The 25101-nt window shown below is 42.9% G+C and overlaps 2 protein-coding genes across 7 annotated transcripts in view; one reads left to right on the top strand and one right to left on the bottom strand.

Moving 5' to 3' along the window:
- LOC115174949 (filamin-A-interacting protein 1) overlaps nt 1-366 on the bottom strand; it is a 49336-nt gene extending 48970 nt beyond the window's left edge. Inside the window, exon 1 of the mRNA XM_029734006.1 lies at nt 334-366. The gene's annotated coding sequence lies outside the window, so the exon portion shown is untranslated. The remainder of the gene's footprint in view (nt 1-333) is intronic.
- Nucleotides 367-3652: 3286 nt separating this feature from the next.
- LOC115174948 (sentrin-specific protease 6) overlaps nt 3653-25101 on the top strand; it is a 33442-nt gene continuing 11993 nt past the window's right edge. The window contains exons 1-10 of one of the 6 annotated variants that reach the window (XM_029733998.1): nt 3653-4119; nt 13884-13977; nt 14456-14519; nt 15051-15160; nt 15299-15454; nt 19431-19510; nt 20317-20405; nt 21116-21584; nt 21995-22251; nt 24525-24662. In XM_029733998.1, coding sequence (XP_029589858.1) covers nt 4092-4119; nt 13884-13977; nt 14456-14519; nt 15051-15160; nt 15299-15454; nt 19431-19510; nt 20317-20405; nt 21116-21584; nt 21995-22251; nt 24525-24662 — 1485 coding nt within the window. In that variant the 5' untranslated portion in view covers nt 3653-4091. Of the gene's footprint in view, nt 4120-9917; nt 10146-10183; nt 10244-10537; nt 10753-13883; nt 13978-14455; nt 14520-15050; nt 15161-15298; nt 15455-19430; nt 19511-20316; nt 20406-21115; nt 21585-21994; nt 22252-24524; nt 24663-25101 lie in introns of those variants that run through there. The other 5 variants (XM_029733999.1, XM_029734001.1, XM_029734002.1 and 2 more) reach the window with 5 other exon arrangements.

Raw genomic sequence — 25101 nt, 5'->3', positions numbered from 1 at the left:
CTTTGAAAGACATTTGATCAAGTTCGCCATGCATTGCGATTTACTTTAGATACTGTTTTGGCCTAATTCCAATATTTACAAAGTATACAGCCAATAAGAGCGTTATTGTCACCATAAAATGTGAATGATAGGCGTTTTTCAGGCAGCGTTATAATGCTCGTTCACGCGGGCCAGTTTTACGACAGGTCTGATTTATAATGGGAAATATGTAGGGCATGTGGCAAGTTTATAAATCTCAATCAGTGGCGACCCGTCATTCAGGGCAGGTGGGGAAGAGACCCAACTGTTTTGAGCACCACATGTTTAGGTAAAAAAAAAAACTATATACAGTACCTGTCACGTCTGCTCCCGGAGCGCCAGGCTGCCCAGCACCGCTCACATCATTACGCACACCTGCCTTCCCGTCACACGCTTCAGCAATTATTGGACTCACCTGGACTCAATCACCGCTGTCATTACCTCTCCTATATTTGTAAGTTCCCCAACTCTGTTCCTCGCTGCTGCATTGTTTGTCGTCTGTCCTTATACTAACCGGTGCTGTTGCTTGTTTGTTCCATGTCTGTTCAAATTAAATGTTGACTCCCATACCTGCTTAACATCTCCAGCGTCGGTTCTTACAGTACCAGTCAAAAGTTTGGACACACCTACTCATTTAAGGGTTTTTCTTTATTTTTACTATTTTCTAAATTGTATAATATTGAAGACATAAACTATGAAATAACACATATGGAATCATGTAGTAACCCAAAAAGTTTTCAACAAATCAAAATATATTTTAAATTCTTCAAAGTAGCCACTCTTTGCCTTGACGACAGCACAAGGTCATTGGCCACAGATAAAATTATGTCAAATTACGTTATATCTACCATAGCTTTGATTGGAATGATCATGTCAATATGGTACTTTCAAAATATTAGCTAGCAAGCTAGACAAGCAGTCATCAACGTGAATCAAGTCGACAATCTACTGGCAAATCATTTTCAAATGAAGAGAAATTATAGATAAAACATATTGGTGTTCATCGGCAATTGGACATAAATATTACACAAGTTGGAAATCGTAAATTCAACAATGAGTGGTTTGGAAGGAATCAGTTGCTAACTGCAAGCTTTGCAAAGCAATCACTAGCCTGCTATTCAGTGGAGAGGGTGTGTGGTCCAAGTCTGGGTTGAAGGGTCTCTTATCCAAGCTTAAAAGGACAAACATTCACACGCAACCCACCATGGGCCAGAAAAGGTTGAATATATTGGCCATGCTGTCAATCCAGCATGACTGCTGCAGTGTTCAAGACAACTGGGAACTCCAAAAAAATTTGCTCCAATTGGGAAAATAAGTTTTGAATGGACCTCCAACTCGGAATTCCAAGTCTAGAACTATGGCCTCTTTGTAGAGCGCCAACCTGAAGATCTCTGACGTCATGATTTGACCTTGTTTTTTTTCTTGAGTTCCCAGTAGTTTTGAAAGCACCATAAATGCTCAGAATACACTCTTATTCATAAACAAAGAACAGGTACCCTAGCTAAATATAATAAGATTCAATAATTTGCCATTAGTGAAAACAGCGAAAATCAATTTAATCTTTACATTCTAAAATCATTATAAATAGGCATATATTTATTTCATTTCCATGATGGTTCACCTTTTCCATTGACGTTTGTAGGCTACATCTGAATACTGTAATGTCAAATTTCTCATAGACAATATTTCATTTATGAACATAATACATATCAATTCCTAACCTTTTCTGGCCATGATGAGTTCATATTCCCGAAGTAGCCATACAACAAATTACCATGCGAATCTCTCATTTAATTGGGCCTATTAGATAGGCTATTATAATTAGAGTTTTTGCTCTATGCATCCTAAAGGGAGGGCAGTTTATAACATACAGTAGAATTGAACAGGTGAACAGACAGTTGATCTTTGCATTTAAGTGTGTAGGCTACCACTGTAAGTAGGCCTTCTGTAGTTTATTATTTTTTGACTAGACAATGTTTCAGAATTTGTAGGCATTGCATCATATTTAGGTTACTGAATAAGTAAATGCAAAACATTGAATTCAAAGGAGCTGTTTACAGGTCCACAACAATGTGCAGTTGTTTTTGTCTTTCAGACACTTGTTCAGATAGTTTACAGCAAATGTCACAACAAAAGAAAACCTCCAAAGACATTTAATTAAGTTCGCCATTGCTTTTTCCTTGACAAGCATTTTGCTACACCCACAATAACATCTGCTAAATATGTGTATGTGACCAATAGAATTTTAGTTAATTTGAGATACTGTCTTGGCCTAATTCCAATACTTCCAAAGTATACATGCACCTTTTATTGTCACTTTAAAAGGTGAATGTTGGGTGTTTTTCAGGTGGTGTTATAATGCTTGTTTATTCCTGCACAGTTTAAAGACAGGTCTGATTTATAACCGGAAAATGCGAATGTATGGCGCGCACCAAGATTCTAAATCTCAACATTTTTGTGCATGAGCACACAGATATTTTGTGTAAAATTTACACAATGGCTATAAGGAGTGAAGAAGCTTTGTAACATACGGGTTTGTACCAATGATGTATATAAACCCTGGATTAATGTTCCTATGTATTGGCCAATGAGAGGCTTTAAAGCCACCGGTAGGCCATATTGGACCTCCCCAAAAGAAGCAGTCTTCTATAGGGATGAATGGAATTCTACAGTATTTCAATTAAACGTTTCAACAACAAAATTACATTTATTTTGTTTATTAACATTTTCATCAAAATATACTTTCAGGAAAATGGATGGCAGGTTAGCGCGTTGGGCCAGTAACTGAAAGGCTGTTGGTTCCAATCCCCGAGCCGATAAGGCTCTGTCGATGTGCCCTTGAGCAAGGCACTTAACCCTATTTGCTCCTGTAAGTCGCTCTGGATAAGAGCGTCTACAAAAATGTAAAAATGAACATGTTTTTATAGGCCTATATTTTGTAATGTTTTATTTGTATGTTTAATTCACATAATATAATTGAAAAGTATGCATTAAGGTGTTTGTAATATAATAAATGTGGAAAAAACACGTTTGGATTAAAAAATCCATTTCTATAGCTTCCAAAGTATTTTTACGACGGTGAGGGAGTGCCAAGATGGAGGCGTGGGGCTTCAAAACAGCATCCCCTGATAGTCATCTAGTGTATCTATAATTTACTGAGATGGTTGTAAACGCTGCTACTGGAGAGTTGACTCCTAGCAGTTGTCTGTATTTTGGGAAAGTGAATTGAGGGATGTGGTATTTCAGAGATCAGTGTTGCTGTGAACACTGCTGAACAGTAGGGATGGGACGATTTTTCTTGTTTGTCTAGATGTTCAGCTTTTGTCAAAATTGACTTTGCTATCATCAGTAGGCTTCATCCATGGCCGCAGGAATATGTTTTGGGTTGGGGATGCTGGTATTTTTTCTCCATTCACACAGGAGTAATAAATGCCTAGTTCACAATATGTGTGTGTGTGTGTGTGTGTGTGTGTGGGGGGGGGTATATAAAAAAAATAAGCACCCCTACTTCACGTGGATATGGCTACACCAAATCTTTTGTCACTTTGTTGCACACAAGCCCAATGATTTCCAAGCAATAATTTGTCAGGCAGCTTATCATTGCAGATGACTGTAACCATGGGTGAATTTAGAGCCTACTTACAGTAGCTTTGCAAGCCCTTACCTTCACAGACAGAATAGGCTACGTGGAGGCAGCAGCAGCAGCAGATGATGTGCCCAAGTCGACGCACGTATTATTTAGATGTTTGTTGTTTTATCTAGCACCTGAATGAGTAATAATAACAATAATTGGCAAATCAATAGGGGCATTTCCAGTCAATTATTCTAGCTACCAAATAATGTTGGTCATGCAGTTTATAGCTAGCTAGCTACTTTGTAACAATCGAATGAACACAATGTGTGTCGCGCTAACAAAATAATTCTGAGACCAGTACGGTACATTTGGCAATTTGTTTTTCGGCTACAAAAAAGTAATCGACACATTGTGCACAGAACCACAAAGAGCCTAATCGCGAGACTGGGTCGCTGATGAGAAGCAAACACCATCTGAGAGAGAGAACATGGAATAAACCATGGCCCACAATATAAGCTTTTTTGAAGGTAAGGTGTTACTATATTCACCTAATAGCGAAGACAAGGCAATGTCGGTTAGCAATCGCATTCCTAGGTAAATGAGACGCCATCAGATACATTGCACGCGTGTAAATGTGGGTTCAATCATGTTCAGAGCGAGCTAGCTAGTTAACTAAAGTTCGTTATGCCTTGCAGATGTAACTACATGTATTCGCTTAACTTACAGCTGCTGTGACAGTGCATGGACAAAACGACTTAACGAATAGGCACGATTAAAATGTAATTATTATTATTAGTAAATCTACTAAACTAGCTAGTAGCTATTGTTGATGCTAGCTAACTTGCCCGTGGAAAGTTGGCTATCAGACTAGCTGGTACTAGCTTGTTAGCTGGCCTCATATCGTAGGAAATTGGACACTAATTGACTGATACGTTTGCGCAGTATTTTACAGGATTAACGTTAGTTCTATACATTTCGACAGCTTGCTGTGCCATGGAGTGAAGTTGTAACGTTACTGTACTTGCGAACGGCCAGACAGCAAGGCCTAGCTAGCTAACGGTAGTTACCTAATTGTAGACTGGCCTTCCTGTCAACTAGTATATACTTTTACAAGTAATTTTTTATTTCATATATAGCTACATAGTTTCAACAGTGGATCAACGTAACGTTATTTGTTGGTTGGTTAGCTAGCTACCTATAAACAATGTATTCTTTCGGCTTTTTAAGGTAAAGCACAGCCAGGGCTCTTCATTTCAGACAGCACATAACAAAGTTAGTAGCTAGCTAGTCTGATGGTGTTCATGTAAATAGCCAGCAACCCAGGAAGGACAAAGCATATGCTTTATCTATATAACGTGCACGTTTCTGCATTGTACAGATGCACACGTAACAGTAATGCAATGTCAAAAAAGCTAGTTAATTCACAAAAACAAGAAAGGGACTACTTCTGTAGCTAAGCACCATGCCAGTGTGGAATGTGGTGTCTCAGATTCAGTGTGTCCCACAGGGGTGGGGGAGTTGAGGCCTATTGCTCCACAGAACACAACTTCAAACAAGACTAACACATTTGAATATATTTTTTTGTATTAAAGGTGCTGCAAGTCATCCCATTTCCCAAGTAAAAATATCCTGTGAATGACCAAAACATCACCCATATCATTTGTACGCCATTAAAATGCACATCATTGAAGAAATCAAACATGTTATCTCATCAGAACGTCTGAAAGGACAGCCTGGGTGGGTGGGGAGTTTATAATTCTGAGCTCACCTTGACTGACAGCTCTTTGAAACACCAGTGTGGTCGTTGCCAGTTAACAAGCTAAACAATGGACCACATGTCATTGATGACCAGGTAAACAACATGTTATTCTGTTATTCTGAGCCTAAATAGTATGCATCAACCCATTTTCTCTGTAAAATGCTCTCATGTTCAACAGAGCTGATCATGGACTGTTGGATATCAGACAAACAGCTGCAATACACAATTGCATTGCTATTGTTTTGTAGCTAATTACCGAATACAGTTCACTGATACTTCTTTACAATAATTAGTAAAGCCTGAGCCACCTTGGAAACTTAGACATAAGAAAATGTACATGAAAACAGCTTACAATAAGTGTACTGGACAATTTATTTGTGCTTCTGCATTATAAGTGACAATATGTTCAGAATTGTACACTACATGGCCAAAAGTATGTGGACACCTGCTCGTCAAACATCTCAGTCCAAAATCATGGGCATTAATATTGAGTTAGTCCCTCTTTGCTATAACAGCCTCCACTCTTCTGGGAAGGCTTTCCACTAGATGTTGCAACATTGCTGCGGGAACTTGCTTCCATTCAGCCACGAGCAGTAGCGAGGTCGGGCACTGATGTTGGGCGATTAGGCCTGGCTCGCAGTTGGTGTTCTAATTCATCCCAAAGGTATTCGATGGGGTTGAGGTCAGTGCTCTGTCCACGCCAGTCAAGTTCTTCCACACTGATCTCGACAAACCATTTCTGTATGGATCTTGCTTTGTGCACGGGGCACTGTCATGCTGAAACAGGAAAGGGCCTTCCCTGAACTGTTGCCACAAAGTTGTAAGCATAGAATTGTCTAGAATGTCATTGTATGCTGTAGCGTTAAGATTTCCCTTCACTGGTGCTGAGGGGCCTAACCTGAACCATGGAAAAACAGCCCCAGACCATTATTCCTCCTCCACCAAATTTTACATTTGGCACTATGCATTGGGGCAGGTAGCGTTCTCCTGGCATCTGCCAAACCTAGATTTGTCCATCGGACTGCCAGATGGTGAAGCGTGATTCATCACGCCAGAGAACACATTTACACCACTCCAGCCGACACTTGGCATTGCGCATGGTGATCTTAGGCTTGTGTTCGGCCATGGAAACCCATTTTTTTGAAGCTCCCGCAAGAACAGTTCTAGTGCTGACTTTGCCTTCAGAGGCAGTTTGGAACTCAGTAGTGAGGGTTGCAACCGAGGATAGACAATTTCTACTCACTTCAGCACTCGGCGGCCCCGTTCTGTGGCCTACCACTCAGCTGTTGTTGCTCCTAGACATTTCCACTTCACAATAACAGCACTTAGTTGTCCTGGGCAGCACTAGCAGGGCAGAAATTTGACAAACTGACTTGTTGGAAAGGTGGCATCCTATGACGGTGCCACGTTGAAGTCACAGCTCTTCAGTACGGCCATTCTACTGCCAATGTTTGTCAATAGTGATTGCATGGCTGTGTGCTCGATTTTATACACCTGTCAGCAACGGGTGTGGCAGAAATAGCCGAATCCACTAATTTAAAGGGGTTTCCACATACTTTTGTTAATGTAGTGTATGTATTAGACATATATATTTGATAATTTACAGTAGGCCAGCATAGCCAAAATATTGATCAACATGAACTGAGAAATAATGGTGAGACATTTAACACCCTAAACATTTGAGCCAGAAGCCTAATACCCAACCGCAGGACCCCATTGCTCCGTACAATTTGTAACGCTCACCTTCCTGTCCAAATGCTTGATAAAAAAATAAAAAAATCCTTTTAATAATGATACAAAGTAACAATGTTAAGTCATCATGTAAAAGTGAATTACTTAGACTTTAGGAAATACAACCAACTACAGAGATTGATGGAAGGGGAGCGGGAGTGGAGGGGGACCCATGTTCCCCACTTCAATCAAGCAGGATTCAGTCACCCCCAAGATTGAAGCGGGAGACAAATCCAGCTATGGCCTCCTAGTCAGGCCTCTCACACTGGACATACAGGGGTCCTGGGATGGACAGCTCCTAGTCAGGCCTCTCACACTGGGTATACAGGGGTCCTGGGATGGACAGCTCCTAGTCAGGCCTCTCACACTGGGTATACAGGGGTCCTGGGATGGACAGCTCCTAGTCAGGCCTCTCACACTGGGCATACAGGGGTCCTGGGATGGACAGCTCCTAGTCAGGCCTCTCACACTGGGCATACAGGGGTCCTGGGATGGACAGCTCGCACAGCTTCCCCACATACTGCACTGGATCAAGGGTGACCTCGTTGAAGAGGAGATCCAGGAGCCTGTCTACGTAGCCTGTAATGTTTTTGAAAAGGGAAATGTTTGTTAAATGGGTAGTGAATTTAATTTCCTCCATCAAATTTTATTTGTCACATACACAGGGTTAGCAGATGTTAATGCGAGTGTAGCGAAATGCTTGTGCTTCTAGTTCCGACCATGCAGTAATATCTAACAAGTAATCTAACCTAACAATTTCACAACAACTACCTTATATATACATAAAAATATATGAATGAGTGATGGCCGAACGACATAGGCAAGATGCAGTAGATGGTATAGAGTACTGTATATACATATGAGATGAGTACTGTAGGGTATGTAAACATTATATAAAGTGGCATTGTTTAAAGTGGCTAGTGATCCATTTATTACATAAATTTTTCCATTATTAAAGTGGCTAGAGTTGACTTTTGAGTTATGATGCTATCAATTCATTGATATAGTGATCTACTCATTCTACAATGTGTTTTTGAAGTACTCAATTGGAAATATGCAATATTTGGTCTTGCACTTTTTTTGGGAAACTTTTCAATGTTTGTATTTGTAATTTTTGTTTTCCTGAAATTATTAATGATGACATGCAGTATGTTGGATCTGTCCTCACAGGCTTCACAGCATATTCCCCCCTTCTTTGCATCGCAGCATTCCTGCTGCGGTGATTGCCTGGGAAGCTGAGCCGACAGAGTAGATTTAGAATTTAAAAAATGGTCTATTATTACAGTTTGATGATAGTGGAAAGACAAAAGGAGATGGACAGTGAAATAATAGTGTAATGTTCAATTAACACTATGGCATCTAGTCACAACAGTGAGCTTTTTCTGGTGTGCTGGTAGGTAGCCTGCTAGCTAAAGGTCACAACACAGATGAAAAGGGGTTGTTTACAAGTATCATTCTGACACATTCTGCTTGAGCTATCTTACAGAGCCGTATAACGTGCACGTGATTACGGCATATTTAAATGAGTTAAGATTATAAAACGCTGCCATTGGTGTATAAAATGTCAGTCTATAAGTGAAGTTGCATAAAACCGGAAGTAATGTGTGCCTCCTGAATCCAACTGGTTGACATGGGGGGGGAAATCAACTTTGTCAATGTACCTGCTGCAGTCATTTTTCATACTTGGGTCAACCTACTATGAACTGGTTTCATCTCAAATATCATCCAGTTTGATGAAAAACCTGAACCTTTAACACTTGTAGTCATTACCAATTAGGCTAAGTAATAGTCCTAAGTTATTCACTGCCTGTGCAATGTGCAGCAAGGAAGTAGTTGATATGGGGATAGTTTATGCAACCCAAAGGCATGTTGATCAATGACATTTACTGGATTACCTTGGTTTATTTTTTTTCTTGCCATACTACGTTGCTAGCTTTATAGACCACATCCTGTGAGAGGAGTCAGCAGGGGCTCTAAAGTGTGACTAAATATTTTGCTGAGTTTTATTTCGGGACCGCTGTGTGACAAGGGAAAAAAATCTCCCAGATAATAATTGATGTAATGATAAGGCTTCGCTGTGCAGATTCGATACAGCAAAAGATCTGTCTGACCCATATTAACGGATCAACATTTTGTTTCTTGATATAAAGTGGATTGCCCGGACCTTATTTTGCATTCATAAAGCACGTCCTGGGCCATTCTAAAACTGCTTGTGCGTTGTTAATCATTTGTTTACACTTTGTTCAGCCATGGCTAGCTAGCTAACAACCTGGTAACTACCAGTGTATCCAAACATTTGGGGTCACAGAAAGGAAAAGGGACCGCTTCTTCAGGAGATCATTGAATTACATATCTCTTGCATGTTATCATTCGTATCAACATTTTAGCTTTTCTAATAAACTCCTTAGTGTTATTTGTTTCTAGCAGGGGTTGGAACCTAAATTATTCCGAGGGGCAGGTAGCCTAAACACACACACGCACTGGAAAGGATTTTCAGCTTGCAGGCAGACACTGGAATACATTTGAGTGACCGAGTGAGGGCTTTGCATAGGCGCTTTATTGCGTTTTTATGTGGGACTAGAAAAAAATGTGTGGAATGTAAAATAATGTTATTAACTGGTTCCCATGCTTTTAAAATAACGGTTCTGTTCTGGAACAGTATGGATCACTTTCGTTACAGGTACCGCTTCTGTTCCTTGAAGAACTTTATTTTTCGGTTCTGTTCCAACCAGGGATTCAAACTAGTCACCTTTCGGCGAAATTCACCGTTTTGAATCCAAAATAGGTGACCTACGTGATTCGTGTAGATCCGATGAGAAACGTTTGGGAGGGGAGGGGGGGGTTTGGATCAGGACCACTACTGGCTATAAGCGAACGAGTGACGCGCGTTTGGAGCAATACTGGCTGTATCCAAGGCTCAGTCAATCGTTCACATAACAGAATGCAGCGCAGCACGCGACTGAACAAAGAATATAACCAACTTACCATGTACAGCATCAGCTCGCGCTCTGGAAAGGCAGCTTGTCAGTTACAGCAGCGCGTCCCCTGGACGATAACGAAGAGGTAACGTTAGATGAGAAGCCTGACCACGGACACCGGGGTGATGAAGCGTACTTCATGAGCTGTGACCGAAAAAACTACTGGGATTTGGGAAGTTTGACGTGAGGGATAAAGTGTGGTGGAACAAGTATTAGCATTGTTAAGTATCTTGCTAGCTGGATCAAATTGTCCGTTAGCTAGCCAGAGAAATGCTGAGCAACATTAGCCAATTTTAACGGATCAAATAATTGCGTTTATGGTGTGAAAATTAGCTTGCTATTGAAGCCAGACAGCTAACGTTAGCTAACTAAAGTTACAACATCAGATGAGCTAACATTAGTAACCTAACCAATTTGCTATAGTATTAACTGGTATACGACTCCTTGTCGTTCCTCAAGTTATAACGCGTTGGTTGCTTACTGGACCCTGGCAATCTGTGTGAAACAACTAGCTAACGAACTAACCACTATCTGTTAACTAATGATTTCCCGCTACAGTAACGTTATGAGGTTCATTTTCAGAATGAGAGAATTAGGTGAAAATGGGGCATTGCTTGTTAATTAAACAAATGGATTCAAGGATCAAGTGCAGCTGGAGCTGGGCCTGGGTTAAGCTGGATGCCACTATAGAGGTGAAAGGACCACACACTCCCTCTTTCTCACTTTTTCAATACAGTGGATAGAAAGGGGTATGCCAGGTGTACTCTCAGCCTGAAAGAGATCAATTATGCCTACGAAGGGTATCATGCTCTGCTGGCACATTGAAGAACAGATGTCCACAGGCAGAAAATGTACAATGTAATAATGTGCAGTGTAGTCCAAAGATGTTGTGTTGAATATAGTGGCCACTATAGCAGAGCAAAAAATAGAATGCCTGTTTGTTTCGTTCTATTTCTACTTTAAGATGTTTTTTCCCCCCCAAGTGCAATAGTTATGTGTGTGGTCACAAGCGTTTTATTATAAAGGCTGTCATGGATAACTGCAATATTATTGTTTTTTTTTCTTCTTAAGACTTGTCATTTGCAGTAAAGTCTAGGCAACAATTAACATTGGATTGCTCTCGCTCCATTTTCTTTAGCTGTGAGTTAGGTTCACAATCACTTTTTATTTTACACACAGAGACTGATCATGTAGATCATATTCTTTGTTTAATTAGCATGTTTCAGTGCAAAAAGTGTCACCTTTTTTGGGACCTCACCGGTTTGCATCCCTGGTTCCAACCCCTGGTTCAAAAATCACAAAATGTGCTTCAAAAGTAGCTAGAATTCATATAGGCTGTATCTCAATAAATAAACAAAAAATCATGTTTTCTGGTGCTCCTAACTTTAATTTTGAGCCCAGGAGGTCAGTATGTTGAGATTGATCTGACAGATTCTAAAGGTAGCCTGTCATTCTAGAATCCTCAATGCTCACCGTAACAATTTTCTTCAATTATGAATAACTGTAAGTGCCTATAGTGGGAAGTATCTAGCTGTACCTACCATAAACTGGTTTGAGCTGTCTTGCAGCAGGGGAAACAAAGCTGCAGTGACTGTCAGGTAGTTTGAACCACGAAGCCAGACTCAAAGCTCTCTTACAACTGCTCTACCTATGACTGAGCAGCCTAACTCATTTAGCCTGCTCATGGTGTTATGAAGAAGGTGGGCTTCTAGGGTGGAAGCTTTGATTTCATAACACTGTAAGGATAGCCTACGGCGTTATGAAATCACAGCTAGTAGGGTGGAAATGGAAGGAGCTCAATGGACCAGCCATGACTTGGTTATCTAGGTTACAGTTGGTTATCTAGGGTACAATTGTAGATATATTTTCTGAACTCAGCTAGATTTAGGCATGTCCTATATTGTAATGTTAGTCTATACACTTAGTGACACTGTTTTTGACTGTGAAATATAGGCCCTCTGGCAAACCGGCACATCCCCAGCTTCACTACTTATCCTGCTGCTGTGCCACATAGTGCTGATTTTTTTTAAATTTTGGACATGTATTTTACTGCAGGCAGAATGATGAATTTAATAATAGCTCAGCTATGGAAAACATTTTAAGTGCCTCAATGGTTTCATACAGGATAAATCCATATGAATTCAATAACTTTTTGACAACATCCCTTTTGATTTAAACAAAACTTTCCATACATGTTTGCACATGGAAGAAGTGGTCAGAAACATTCAGGAAATAGAGGTGCTCAAAGTTGACCCATTTTGCATACCAGACTGAGACTTCCATGTCTTCATCACTGGAAAAGATAAATGGTTGATTTTGATAATTCAGAAGCTCAGATTTGTTTTGTAGCTTAGACCCTAGAAAGCTTAGAGGTTTTTGTGTTGTGCCCACCATCGGTTGAGACACATGCTCTTGAATACAGGGTCGGTGTCAATTCAATCATAGAAATATAATTCATAGAATGGACCACTGCAATTTAGCTGGTACACCACTGAAATTGAATTAAAATTTTAACTTTTATAATTACTACCACAAAGATAGCCACCGGTCCACCCACCGTCGAATGTCAATTTAAATGTTCATGTCTATTCCAATATCTATATTTCAATAGGTTTCCAATGGAGGATTGACAGTATAATTTAAAACAACAGATATTCCCATTCAAGTCAACATTCTCTGTTGTGTGGAACCAACCATCTTTGTGGTACCATTTCAAAGTCTTACATTAAAATTGTATTCCCATTTTAGTACATTTATCAGCCAAAACAACATGACATCCACCCTGTATTCCAGAGTATGAGTCTCAACCAATGGCGGGTACAACACAAAAACCTCAAACGCTTATAAAATAGGGTCTAAGCTACAATGTATGCGAATATGAAAAAAAGTTATTTTTAATTTAATTGACATTTAAGGTGAACCCCCCCCAAGAAATTATAAAGCAGATTGACAAAATAGTTTAAGCTTTTTAAATGATATCATTCTCAACTGTCTTTCTTTTCCAGTGTTGAAGACATGGATGTCAGATGGTATGGTGGGGTATGCAAAATAGGTCAACTTTGAGCAGCTTTAGCCCTTGAATGTTTTAGCATTAAGGTCCAAAAAGTAACTTAATGGGCAAATATGTATGGAAGGTTTCGTTCAAATCAAAAGGGGTGGTATTAAAAATGGATTGAATTGAAATGGGTTTACCCTACAGAGGTAAAATGTCTTTCCTTATCCCAGACATTGATACGGGGAGGCCTACAATTACGTGATTGCAATAATGACAGGGTGACAACACCGAAAACATTCATATTGCTTTTCAAGAAAAAACGTCATAAAAACATTTTTTATCTAAATGAGCTATTGTGATTCTAGTGAGATATTACAACTCCACCATGTCTCATTTTCGAGCAGCATATTGCTAAGCCTCTAAGGCTGTTGCAAATGTTTGAGAGTCACCAGGAAATGAGTCTTGTGGGTCAGAGAGAGGGGGAGTAGTTCCTTGGTACCACCTGCTTTGTTCTCAGCTGCCAATGTGTCTCTGCATACAGTTTTATTGCAGGCATGAGTTGAGTTTTATTCATCAAAGAACATAACAGGGATAGTCAGTGTTGACAACTTCACTTTAGACTGAGGTTTAACATCTGATTTATCTAATTAGATCTTAGGATCACACTTAAATCAGGTTGCTCTTTGATGGTTTGAATTATACATATGGTGCTAATACAAACAATGTTGAAATTATTAGTGAACTCCTGGAAATACACATGATCATTTCAACTGATGCCTTCATTTGGCCTCGAATAACTGATGTGAGTTGTGGTTTATTATATTCAAGCTCTGGATAGATCACAGGCCAGGCGAGATGGAGGGTACAAGCAGAACTGGAGCTTTTCTCTTTCTGAAGGCAGTGAAGAGGAGAGGAGACACGAGTAAGCACTTCTCTCCCGGACCTCATTTCAGCACTCAGCCCTCGGCATCGCTGCACTGCATCAATTTGACCCCACTGTATCCACCAGACTAAGATAGACCCCAAGTGTCTCTCTCTTCTGTGAATTACTATTCCCAGCTGAGAGCCTGCCTGTCCGCTCAATACAGACTGACACGCACGGCCACATGTACACACACTTTGCATACAGAGCCATCGTGTTGAGATAGAAGTGTGTAGACTTTAGTTTTACACTAGAGCTACAACCTGACAGTCATGTTACTGTAAATATGCAGTGCATATATTTCATAATCATGATGTTACATACAATGTATTTGTAATCCAATAATGTACTGTATGTAATCCATTAACTGGAATAAGTACCCAGTATGTTTATCCAATGGTTAGGCATAAGTGGACATAAAACCAAGGCATTATCTAAGCACTCTTCCAACCTTTTTTTGCTCTTCTTTTCTCCTAAGCAGCACATCGGTGGTGACCATGGAGATGGACAGACAGCAGCACTCCTCCCCAGAGGGACAGAAGGTACTGTAGGCTAACTCCTCATCTAGCCCCCCTCCACACAACTCACATTTAGGTCATTGTTACTCTGCCCATCTCGCTCTCCTTTCTCACTATCTCTCTGCCAAAGCGTGTCTGCCAAAACGTGTCTGGCTATGCCATCCAGAGGACTCTGTATTTTTACCAACAAAATGGGTCTGTTTTATGCTGCTGCTGGTGAAAAGTTCATGTTGTGACATTTGATGCTTACAGCACTCAGTTATTATACACAGAACATTTAATCTGATGAACTTTATTGTGAATGTGATCTTACTTTAGGCTGTTATAACAAAATCTTCAAAACATGTTTTTCTTGTCTCAACTGAACAGTGAACAAGGACATCAGATCAGTGCTGTTATTGTCATATTCTACAGGGGGTGTATCCGTTTTTCATGCAGCATCACTGACATACAGAATTATCTATGTACTCTGCAGAAATGCCCTGCAACCTGTCACCAGATCCTGTGTTAATTACCTTCTCTGTTCTCTACTCTCAATCTCTCTCCCCACACCAGTCCCCCGTTCTTAGGCATTTCTCGGATCCCCTAAAAACATATGAAAACAGGCCAAATACAAATAATCACATACGGGCTCTAAACAAACCAGGAAGTGACAAGAGGCTAAGGTATGACATATCACTGTTGCAAGTATCTCTTCAGTTCAAGTTGGAATGTTTTGCTGACAACTGCAAATATCACAATGAACCATTACAACCTGTGTATAGCAAAACCCTAATGTCGTTCCTCTGCTTCCTCTACTACAGTGACCTCCCAAACATGGTAGCAACGACGTCACCGATGCCTAACAGAACTGACTATTTAATAGTCAGCCCAACACCGTCTCAAGGAGTTGTTCTACAGGGGAGGCCCTTTCAACACACCCACAATGTTCTTGCTGCAATGCGGAAACCTGTCCCAAGGTATGAGTCCTCACTGAAGTCACACTGTGGTCGTACTGCATAACATAGCATTGAGAGCTACCGAATGGTTTCAATTGACAAAATGCTTTCTTTCTCAAAGTAGTCGGTAGGGCTGGATCTGTCGAAGAGACATGTTACTCACTTTATTTAGGCGATCTGATCAATTTATTTTGGCGAATTGACATCAAGTCGAAAGTGCAACCCATTTAATAATTGTGATAGACTATTACTGCGTTGGACTTGATTGTATTGGTAAAGTTATGTAGTAGGTAGTTTAGTGTTAGCACACAGTTAAGCCGGGTGTGCGGCCGTCAGCTATGCTCGTGTGAGCGGGTCAGAGACGCAGTTTGCGGACTGCCGATCTCGTCTTTGAGCAGTCCCAGACGTCCCGATATTTTCAGACTTTTGATTTTAGCGGCACAAAATCTGCAATGCTTTTGTAGTGTGAGATGTGCAACGATAAGTTTTGAGAACAGTGATCAATAGCCAATAAGAGCTCGCCAGAGAAGAACCCAGTGAAATGATGAAGTGGTTTTGCATCACCCAGAATGTGTAGACTTGAGCAGGAGGCATGACTACTACTAGTATGTGTTTGTACTTGCCTTTCAACCAAAGTGTCAAATCGTTACAGCTCTGAAGCAATGTTACTCGATTCAAAATGTTGGCTGGAACATTTCAACTCTGTAGGGCAAGCGTGAATGTCTGACTGAAAATGTTTGAGGCTGCTTTGAGCCACAGCTCATTGTAGCTATGTTAAATCTAATCACATTGTTTTCGCGAGACAGCGTGGTATGGAGAATCCTCACGTCCAAGTGAAGAATCTTGTCAAGTCAAGTGTTATTGGTTGCATACACATATATAGCAGATGTTTTTGCGGGTGTAGCGAAATGCTTGTGTTCCTAGCTCCAACAGTGCAGTAATATCTGAAAAACAGATACCTTATTTACATAAGTATTCAGACCCTTTGCTATGAGACTCAAAATTGAGCTCAGGTGCATCCTGTTTCCATTGATCATTCTAGAGATGTTTCTACAACTTGATTGGAGTCCACCTGTGGTAAATTCAATTGATTGGACATGATTTTGTAAAGGTATACACCTGTCTATATAAGGTCCCACAGTTGACAGTGCATGTCAGAGCAACAACAAAGCCATGAGGTTGAAGGATTGTGTCGAGGCACAGGTCTGGGGAAGGGTACTAAAACATTTCTGCAGCATTGAAGGTCCCCAAGAACACAGTGGCCTCCAAGTCCCCGATGGTCATTCTGACAGAGCACCAGAGTTTCTCTGTGGAGATAGGAGAATCCAGTGGCTTCCAGAAGGACAACATCTCTGCAGCACTCCACCAATCAGGCCTTTATTGTAGAGTAGCCAGACGGAAGCCACTCCTCAGAAGCCACTCTCAGACCATGAGAAACAATAGTCTCTGATCTGATAAAACCAAGATTGAACTCTTTGGCCTGAATGCCAAGCGTCACACCTGGAGGAAACCTGGCACCATCCATACGGTGAAGCATGGTGGTGGCAGCATCATGATGTGGGGATGTTTTTCAGCAGCAGGGACTGGGAGACTAGTCAGGATTGAGGGGATGAAAACCTTCTCCAGAGCGCTCAGGACCTCAGACTGGGATGACGGTTCAAATTCCAACAGGACAACAACCCTAAGCACATAGCCAGGAGAACGCAGGAGTGGCTTCGGGACAAGTCTCTGAATGTCCTTGAGTGGCCACCCAGAGCCCGGACTTGAACCCGATCAAACATCTCTGGAGAGACCTTTAAATAGCTGTGCAGCGACGCTCCCCATCCAACCTGACAGAGCTTGAGAGGATCTGCAGAGAAGAATGGGAGAAACTCCCCAAATACAGGTGTGCCAAGCTTGTAGAATCATACCCAAGAAGACTCAAGGCTGTAGTCGCTGACAAAGGTGCTTCAACAAAGTACTGAGTAAAGGGTGTGAATATTTATGTAAATGTTGTATTTCCATTTAAAAAAAATTGTAATACATTACTTAACCTGTTTTTGATTTGTCACTATGGGGCATTGTGTGTAGATTGATGGAGGGGAAACAATTTAGTCCATTTCAGAATAAGGCTGTAACATAACAAAATGTATAAAAGTCAAGGGGTCTGAATACTTTCCGAATGCACTGTATTTATGTGTATGGGATGTATAGACATAGAATATATATTTTATCCACAATCTGAAGAATACGTGGATAGAATATGTACAGCAATAGTTAAATAGGATGGGCCTTGACTAGAATACAGTATATACATATGAAGAGGGTAAAACAGTATGTAAACATTGTTAAAGTGACCAGTGTTCCATGACTGTGTACGTAGGGAATTGGGGGATACCTAGTCAGTTGTGCAGGGTAGATTAACTGGGTGGTGGCTGGCTAATGACAGTGACTAAAGTTCAGGGCAGGGTACCGGCTAGTCTTGACTATTTAACAGTCTGATGGCCTTGGGATAGAAGCTGTTTTTCAGTCTCCGGTTCCCAGCTTTGATTCACCTGTACTGACCTCGCCATCTGGAAGGTAGCATGGTGAGCAGGCCACGGCCCGGGTGGCTGAGGTCCTTGTTGATTTTCTTGGCTTTCCTGTTACACCGGGTGCTGTAGATGTCCTGGAGGGCAGGCAGTGTGGCCCTGGTGATGTTGGGCAGACCGCACCACCCTCTGGAGAGCCCTGCGGTTGCATTCGGTGCAGTTGGTGAAACAGCCCGACCGGATGCTCTCAATGGTGCATCTTTAGAAGTTAGTGAGGGTTTTAGGTGCCAAGCCAAATGTCTTCAACCAACCTCTGCTGTCTCCTGAAGTCCACGATCAGCCCCTTGGTTTTGTTTAAATTGAGGGAGAGGTTATCACTCCGCCAGGGCCCTTAGCCTACAGGGAGGAGGTGTCTTGTCGTGGTTGATTATCAGGCCTACCACTGTTGTGTGCAATCTTGATGATTGAGTTGGAGACGTGCATGGCCACACAGTCATGGGTGTACAGGAGGGGACTGAGCATGCACCCTTCTGGGACCCCTGTGTTGAGGATCAGCGTAGTGGAGGTGTTGTTGCCTACATTCACCGCGTGGGGTCGTCCAGTCAGGAAGTCCAGGACCCAGTTGCACAGGGCGGAGGTCAGGTCCAGGGCCCCAAGCTTAATGATGAGCTTGGAGGGTACTATGTATTGTGTGACCCACGTTTGTGCCACATTGTTCAGTTTGAGCACCACTACGTTGGCAAGACCAAAAAAACGACAGGAAATATGTTGTTTAATGTGAGAGGTCAGGATACACTTCAACATACCCTCCCCCAGGTGGCAGCACCAACCAGGTTACAGACCAGGTAGCTAGGCCTAAGACCCCTAGACATAACACGTCAGGTTACAGACCAGGTAGCTAGGCCTAAGACCCCTAGACATAACACGTCAGGTTACAGACCAGGTAGCTAGGCCTAAGACCCCTACACATAACGAGTGCCGCAAAATGTCGGTTTGTTATTGGTTTCTTAACAGCAAGACTAGACTAGCTCTCTTCATTTTCCTTTCTAAAGCAACCTTGACCTAAAAGAAAGGGAAGACATTGCACCCTGTATGCAGTATATGCTTAGCCATGCTTTGTGCTGTCATACATTGTAGTGATCTGAACTTTGTCCTGTTCCAACATTGTATTTTGTTCCATCTCATGCTGTAGTCAAAGCAGTGGTGCCTGTGGCCATGTGCGTTTATACTAACTAGCTACCTTAATAACCTGCATCCATCCACCTTTGGTCTGGTTCTGTAGGGCAACACTGTTAGCATGGATACCCCACGTGTTGTTTCATCATATTAGATCATTTCCCCCTCCAACCTCTCCAATTGCTTAACTTGTTTATCTCCAAAGTTGAGTTATTGATTTGATTTGTTTACCTCGTTATGGTTGTTGACAAGAAAACAAAAAGGCTTTGTTTTGAATGACTTGTGACCAGACTGTGCCATTGTTCCCTCAGGAGAGACATCAGCACCACTCAACAGCAGATCCAAGCAGCAGAAGTAGAGAGTATCATTCTCACCTGTCCAGAGAGCCCAGGTAAAATGAGACACACATTGCCATTACATTCACTGTTCTGTACTGATATAATAACAGCAGCAGCATGTTATATGTGGAGGCAGTGTACTACTAAGACAGTGTGGGTAAATGCTGCTTTCAGGATGCGATGTGGGACGGTAAGTGGTGGTGGGGGATGCAGGACCGTGTGTGCAGTCTCAATCTGAGGCAGTCTCAAACCATGGTTTCCTATGTGGACACAGTGTGCTGTACTAAGATGATGCGGTTAAATGCTAGTATCAGGATGTAATGTGGGACCTGGTACTAGGTGGTAGAGGGAATAGTGGACGGTGTCTTGCTGGGCAGTCTGTCTCTAGCAGTGAAATCCTTGGCGGAGTGGTGCCTGGAGGGTAGTAGATCTGGGCTGAGCCTCCTGTCTGCCTAAGGGGGATTGCATTAGGCCTCGCAGATTAATCTGCCCGCAAAGCTCCTCTGAGAGGAAGGAGTAAGAGCGAGTGAGTCTGGCTGCCACAGATGAGCATGGAGAGGACCGTAGCACACACAGGCAGTCAGGCTAGTAAAGCACACTGTGGCGCAGCCAGCTGACTCAGGCACAGACAAATATGACAGTATACAGTGATGATGATGATCACCTGGTGCAGCAAGGTGACCTTGAAACGCATGAAAACTGCACCTGTGTGAAACTTCCCCAAGGCCAACTTTCTCCACTATGATATTTTTTTGTTTGTGTTGAAGATGAGGCTGGTTCTCAACACGATCAGTCGTTACTGCATACTGTACATGACAGATGAATTTCCTTTCCATGTTGTCTTTTATTCCCTTTTAAGCCAACGACAACTTGAGCATCAAAGAGCACAGTCGGAGACCCTCGCTGGAGGGCTGTTGTAGCTTTCCCTCGCAGGTTCAGACAGTGGAGGTAAGAGCAGTATGCACTCACGTCGTCATCTGGGTCCGTATTCATAAAACATCTTGTTGTATGAGTGCTGATCTAGGATCAATTTAGTCTTTTACACCATAATGGATATGTTTATATGGACATGGGGGACCTGATCCTAGGTCAGCACTCCTACTCTGAGACTCTTTATGGATATGCCAGGTCCTGAAGTTAAAAAGGACCTGTGCTGGCTGGGCGAGTCTAGGATCATCTACTGGTTAGTATTTACCATTATGGTGCCTTTTCTATGAGAGGACTGTGACCGTGCTGGTCTGTAGTTACTGCTACTCCCCTCTGGACCTCTCTCGCTCTCTGATCTCCCCTCTGAGCCTCTCTCTCTCACTCTCTGATCTCCCCTCTGGGCCTCTCTCTCTCTCGGCCTCGCCTCTCTCTCGGCCTCTCTCTCTGATCTTGCTAGTCCACTATCAAATCATCCAGCCTGTTCCTTCCTGTCCGAGTCATACCTAATAATGTTGTGGCTAGAGATCCTATGAATAACTGAATAAGAAGAAGCATCTTGTTTATAATTTATACCTCCGCTGTCCGTTTCAACCAAAAAGAGCTGAGCGGTTTTAAGACGATACCCCTGACCGATTTAGCAATGATGTTGACTGATGTCAGAAGATAGAAAGAAGTAATGGAAGTGTAGACAACCTGCTACTGAAATGTAATTGTCTTTGCCTTGTCTGCAGCCCCTAAATCCAGAAAGGGACCACACAGTGTGTGGGAAGTGTAGCAAGTCCAGTGAAAACCACAGCACGTGTGAACACTGTGGGAACTCCTTGGTGCCGGAGGTTCCCCACCTCTACCACCCCCCAGCAGCCCAGCCTACGTCCCCCACGCCCAGACCCCCCATTCGACCTCACCCTCAGCACACCCACCCCCATCAACACCCCTCCCCAGGACCAAACAGTCTACAGTTGACCAAGAACAGCTTCTACGGTTCGTCCTCGACAATGAGGGCGCTGCCGCTGCGTGTGGACATAGTGATGAACCCACCCATTCCGGTACGCATCACCACCCGGGCCGGCCTGCCGCTGCCACACAACGGGAGACCCACGGGGGTGGGGCTGGTGGGGAGCTGCTGCGCCGGGAAAGTTACCGGCAACAAAGGCAGGAGGACGGCGGCCGCCAAGCAGCACGAGCTGCTCAACGACCCCAGTAAGTCCACTGTCCAGGTATGCATCCCAAATTGCACCATATTCCATTTAGTGCTCTGGTCAAAAGTAGTGCACTATGTAGGGAATAGGGTGTCATTTGGAGGACACACCTGGCCTGCTCAGTACTCACTCTTCACCGTCCTCTATGCTGGTTAATCTCAGGGTTTACTGCAGGCAGGCGATTGTCCCCGTGAGAGGTAGTACACTACAGAAATGGTTCATTTCAACCAACTGCACAGGACGTTCTCTAACCAACCACACAGCTCAAAACCACTAGTCTGTACATCTTACCTCTCTCTGTCAGAACTGTTAGCAAACGAAGGTCACATTTCAGGATGTAAATCCCATCTTGTTGAAAAAATGTATTCAGCTGTGTTCCGTCTGGAAATGACGACTCTGTTTGTGTTCCAGTCGTGCTGTCCAGTGACGAGGACGAGGCGGACAACGCCAGCGCGGACAACGCCAGCATGGGCAGCGTAAACAGGCTGGACAGCATTTCCCCTCGGCCCGCTGACTCTGCCCACTCCTCACCGGCGCCCTCCGGAGGCAGAGTGGAAGCGGCAGTGAAGAGTAGCACAGGAGGGGAGCAGGAGGAGATCACTTCTGACTTCTTCTCCGACGTCGACAGCAGAATTTCACTACCCAGAAGGAACCGCATGAAAGATCAGGTATGTCGTCTTTTCAACATAAACTCAGCAAAAAAAGAAAACGTCCCTTTTTCAGGACCCTGTCTTTCAAAGATAATTTGTAAAAATCCAAATAACTTCACAGATCTTCATTGTAAAGGGTTTAAACACTGTTTCCCATGCTTGTTCAATGAACTATAAACAATTAATGAACATGCTCCTGTGGAACGGTTGTTAAGACACTAACAGCTTACAGACGGTAGACGATTAAGGTCACAGTTATGAAATTCATAGGACACTAAAGAGGCCTTTCTACTGACTCTGGAAAAACACCAAAAGAAAGATTCCCAGGGTCCCTGCTCGTCTGCGTGAACGTGCCTTAGGCATGCTGCAAGGAGGCATGAGGACTGCAGATGTGGCCAGGGCAATTGCAATGTCCGTACTGTGAGACTCCTAAGACAGCGCTACAGGGAGACAGGACGGACAGCTGATTGTCCTCACAGTGGCAGACCACGTGTAACAACACGTGCACAGGATCAGTACATCTGAATATCACACCTGCGGGACAGGTACAGGATGGCAACAACAACTGCCCGAGTTACACCAGGAATGCACAATCCCTCCATCAGTACTCAGACTGTCCGCAATAGGCTGAGAGAGGCTGGACTGAGGGCTTGTAGGCTTGTTGTAGTGCAGGACATCACCTGCAACAACGTTGTCTATGGGCACAACCCACTGTCGCTGGACCAGACAGGACTGGCAAAAAGTGCTCTTCACTGACGAGTCGCGGTTTTGTCTCACCAGGAGTGATGGTCAGATTCGTGTTTATCGTCGAAGGAATGAGCGTTACACCGAGTTCTGTACTCTGGAGCGGGATCGAGGTGGAGGGTCCGTCATGGTCTGGGGAGGTGTGTTACAGCATCATCAGACTGAGCTTGTTGTCATTGCAGGCGATCTCAATGCTGTGCGTTACAGGGAAGACATCCTCCCTCATGTGGTACCCTTCCTGCAGGCTCATCCTGACATGACCCTCCAGCATGACAATGCCACCAGCCATACTGCTCGTTCTGTGCGTGATTTCCTGCAAGACAGGAATATCAGTGTTCTGCCATGGCCAGCGAAGAGCCCGGTTCTCAATCTCATTGAGCACATCTGGGACCTGTTGGATCGGAGGGTGAGGGCTAGGGCCATTCCCCCCAGAAATGTCCGGGAACTTGCAGGTGGAAGAGCGGTGTAACATCTCACAGCAAGAACTGACAAATCTGGTGCAGTCCATGTGGAGGAGATGCACTGCAGTACTTAATGCAGCTGGTGGCCACACCAGATACTGACAGTTACTTTTGATTTTGACCCCCCCCTTTGTTCAGGGACACATTATTCAATTTCTGTTAGTCACATGTCTGTGGAACTTGTTCAGTTTGTCTCAATTGTTGAATCTTATGTTCATACAAATATTTACACATGTTAAGTTTTGCTGAAAATAAACCCAGTTGACAGTGAGAGGACGTTTCTTTTTGTAAGTATTTTTTCATTTAATTTAGTCCGGGATAGCATGATGTGTATAGGGTCGGCCGGGAGTCCTACCCATGCTGGGGTGGTGTATAGGTGCCGCAGGCGACCCGCTTTATCCTCTACAACAGCCTCTGTATATCGGGTGGTACTTGTGCTGATACGTAATTAAGTTTTCCTCAATTCTAGGCTATATTATGTAAACGCACGGGTCTTGTAGTGAGCCAGTCTTGTAGTGAGCCAGTCTTGTAGTGAGCCAGTCTTGTAGTGAGCCAGTCTTGTAGTGAGCCAGTCTTGTAGTGAGCCAGTCTTGTAGTGAGCCAGTCTTGTAGTGAGCCAGTCTTGTAGTGAGCCAGTCTTGTAGTGAGCCAGTCTTGTAGTGAGCCAGTCTTGTAGTGAGCCAGTCTTGTAGTGAACCGTTTTAGCACGTTTCAGTCTGACTTTATTGAGTCTGTCTGTCAAAATGTCCTTGAGACCATAATGTTCCTGATCTGCTCTCTCAAGGTAACCTTGGGTTGTTTTGCTTGGCAGAAAATGACATCACTGGGTGTTTTTGTATTCACCGAGATGGGCTCCTTAAGTTGTTTTTGGCAGCAGTTGGGACTAAGGATTTAAGTCTACCTTTGAAAACATAGTGCTCCTGATATATTTAGCTTGCAAACGAATTGGGCAGTTGAATCTAAATGGCCAGTTGATGAATCACCTTGTGGTGTTGGCCAGACATCTACTGTACATGATTTGTCCCTCAGAGAAATTAGTGATAGGAAGCAGCAGGTTTCAAGGCTGACCATGCATGTTATTTTCAGTTTGGAAACCAAATGCCGGACGACTCTACACCCAGGAAAAAACAGAGGATCTCTCCCGACAAGTTGGACAGCATCATCCTGGACTGTCGGAGTGTGAGAGTAGGGACTCTTCGCAGGATGGTGTCCAAGCCTGTTAATGTAAGTACTCTGCTCCTGTACTCTCTCTGTACAGACACTTATACTTACCTAAAATCTGGCCAAAAACAATAGCTTATCAGGTTTTTTCCTGGATCAAAAAGGGGCTTAGGTGGTGGGCTTGGTAGGAGGCGTGGAATGAGCGCCGTCAGTGTGGCTACATTTTAGAGAACATTTTAAGAGGCCCCCATCCTGCAATTCTACACATTTCTCCATGGAGCTGAGAGAAAATGGTGCAGTTTTAAAGCTTATTTCCTGTGATTCTACATATTCTGCCATCGAGCTGAGAGAGAATTTTACCATTTTTTTAAAGCTAGTTTTCCTGCAATTCTATACATTTTCCATGAATAATGTTATTTTTCTTAAACATAACAAAATTAATACTGCTAAATTAATAGTTTTTTGAATTTTCACTATTCCCTGACTGTCTAGCATACTGCCA

This window comes from Salmo trutta, chromosome 35, assembly GCF_901001165.1.
Source record: "Salmo trutta chromosome 35, fSalTru1.1, whole genome shotgun sequence".
In the NCBI taxonomy this organism is placed as follows: domain Eukaryota; kingdom Metazoa; phylum Chordata; class Actinopteri; order Salmoniformes; family Salmonidae; genus Salmo; species Salmo trutta.
The sequence above is the reverse complement of the archived record's forward strand: the minus strand, read 5'-3'. Positions and strand labels throughout refer to the sequence as shown.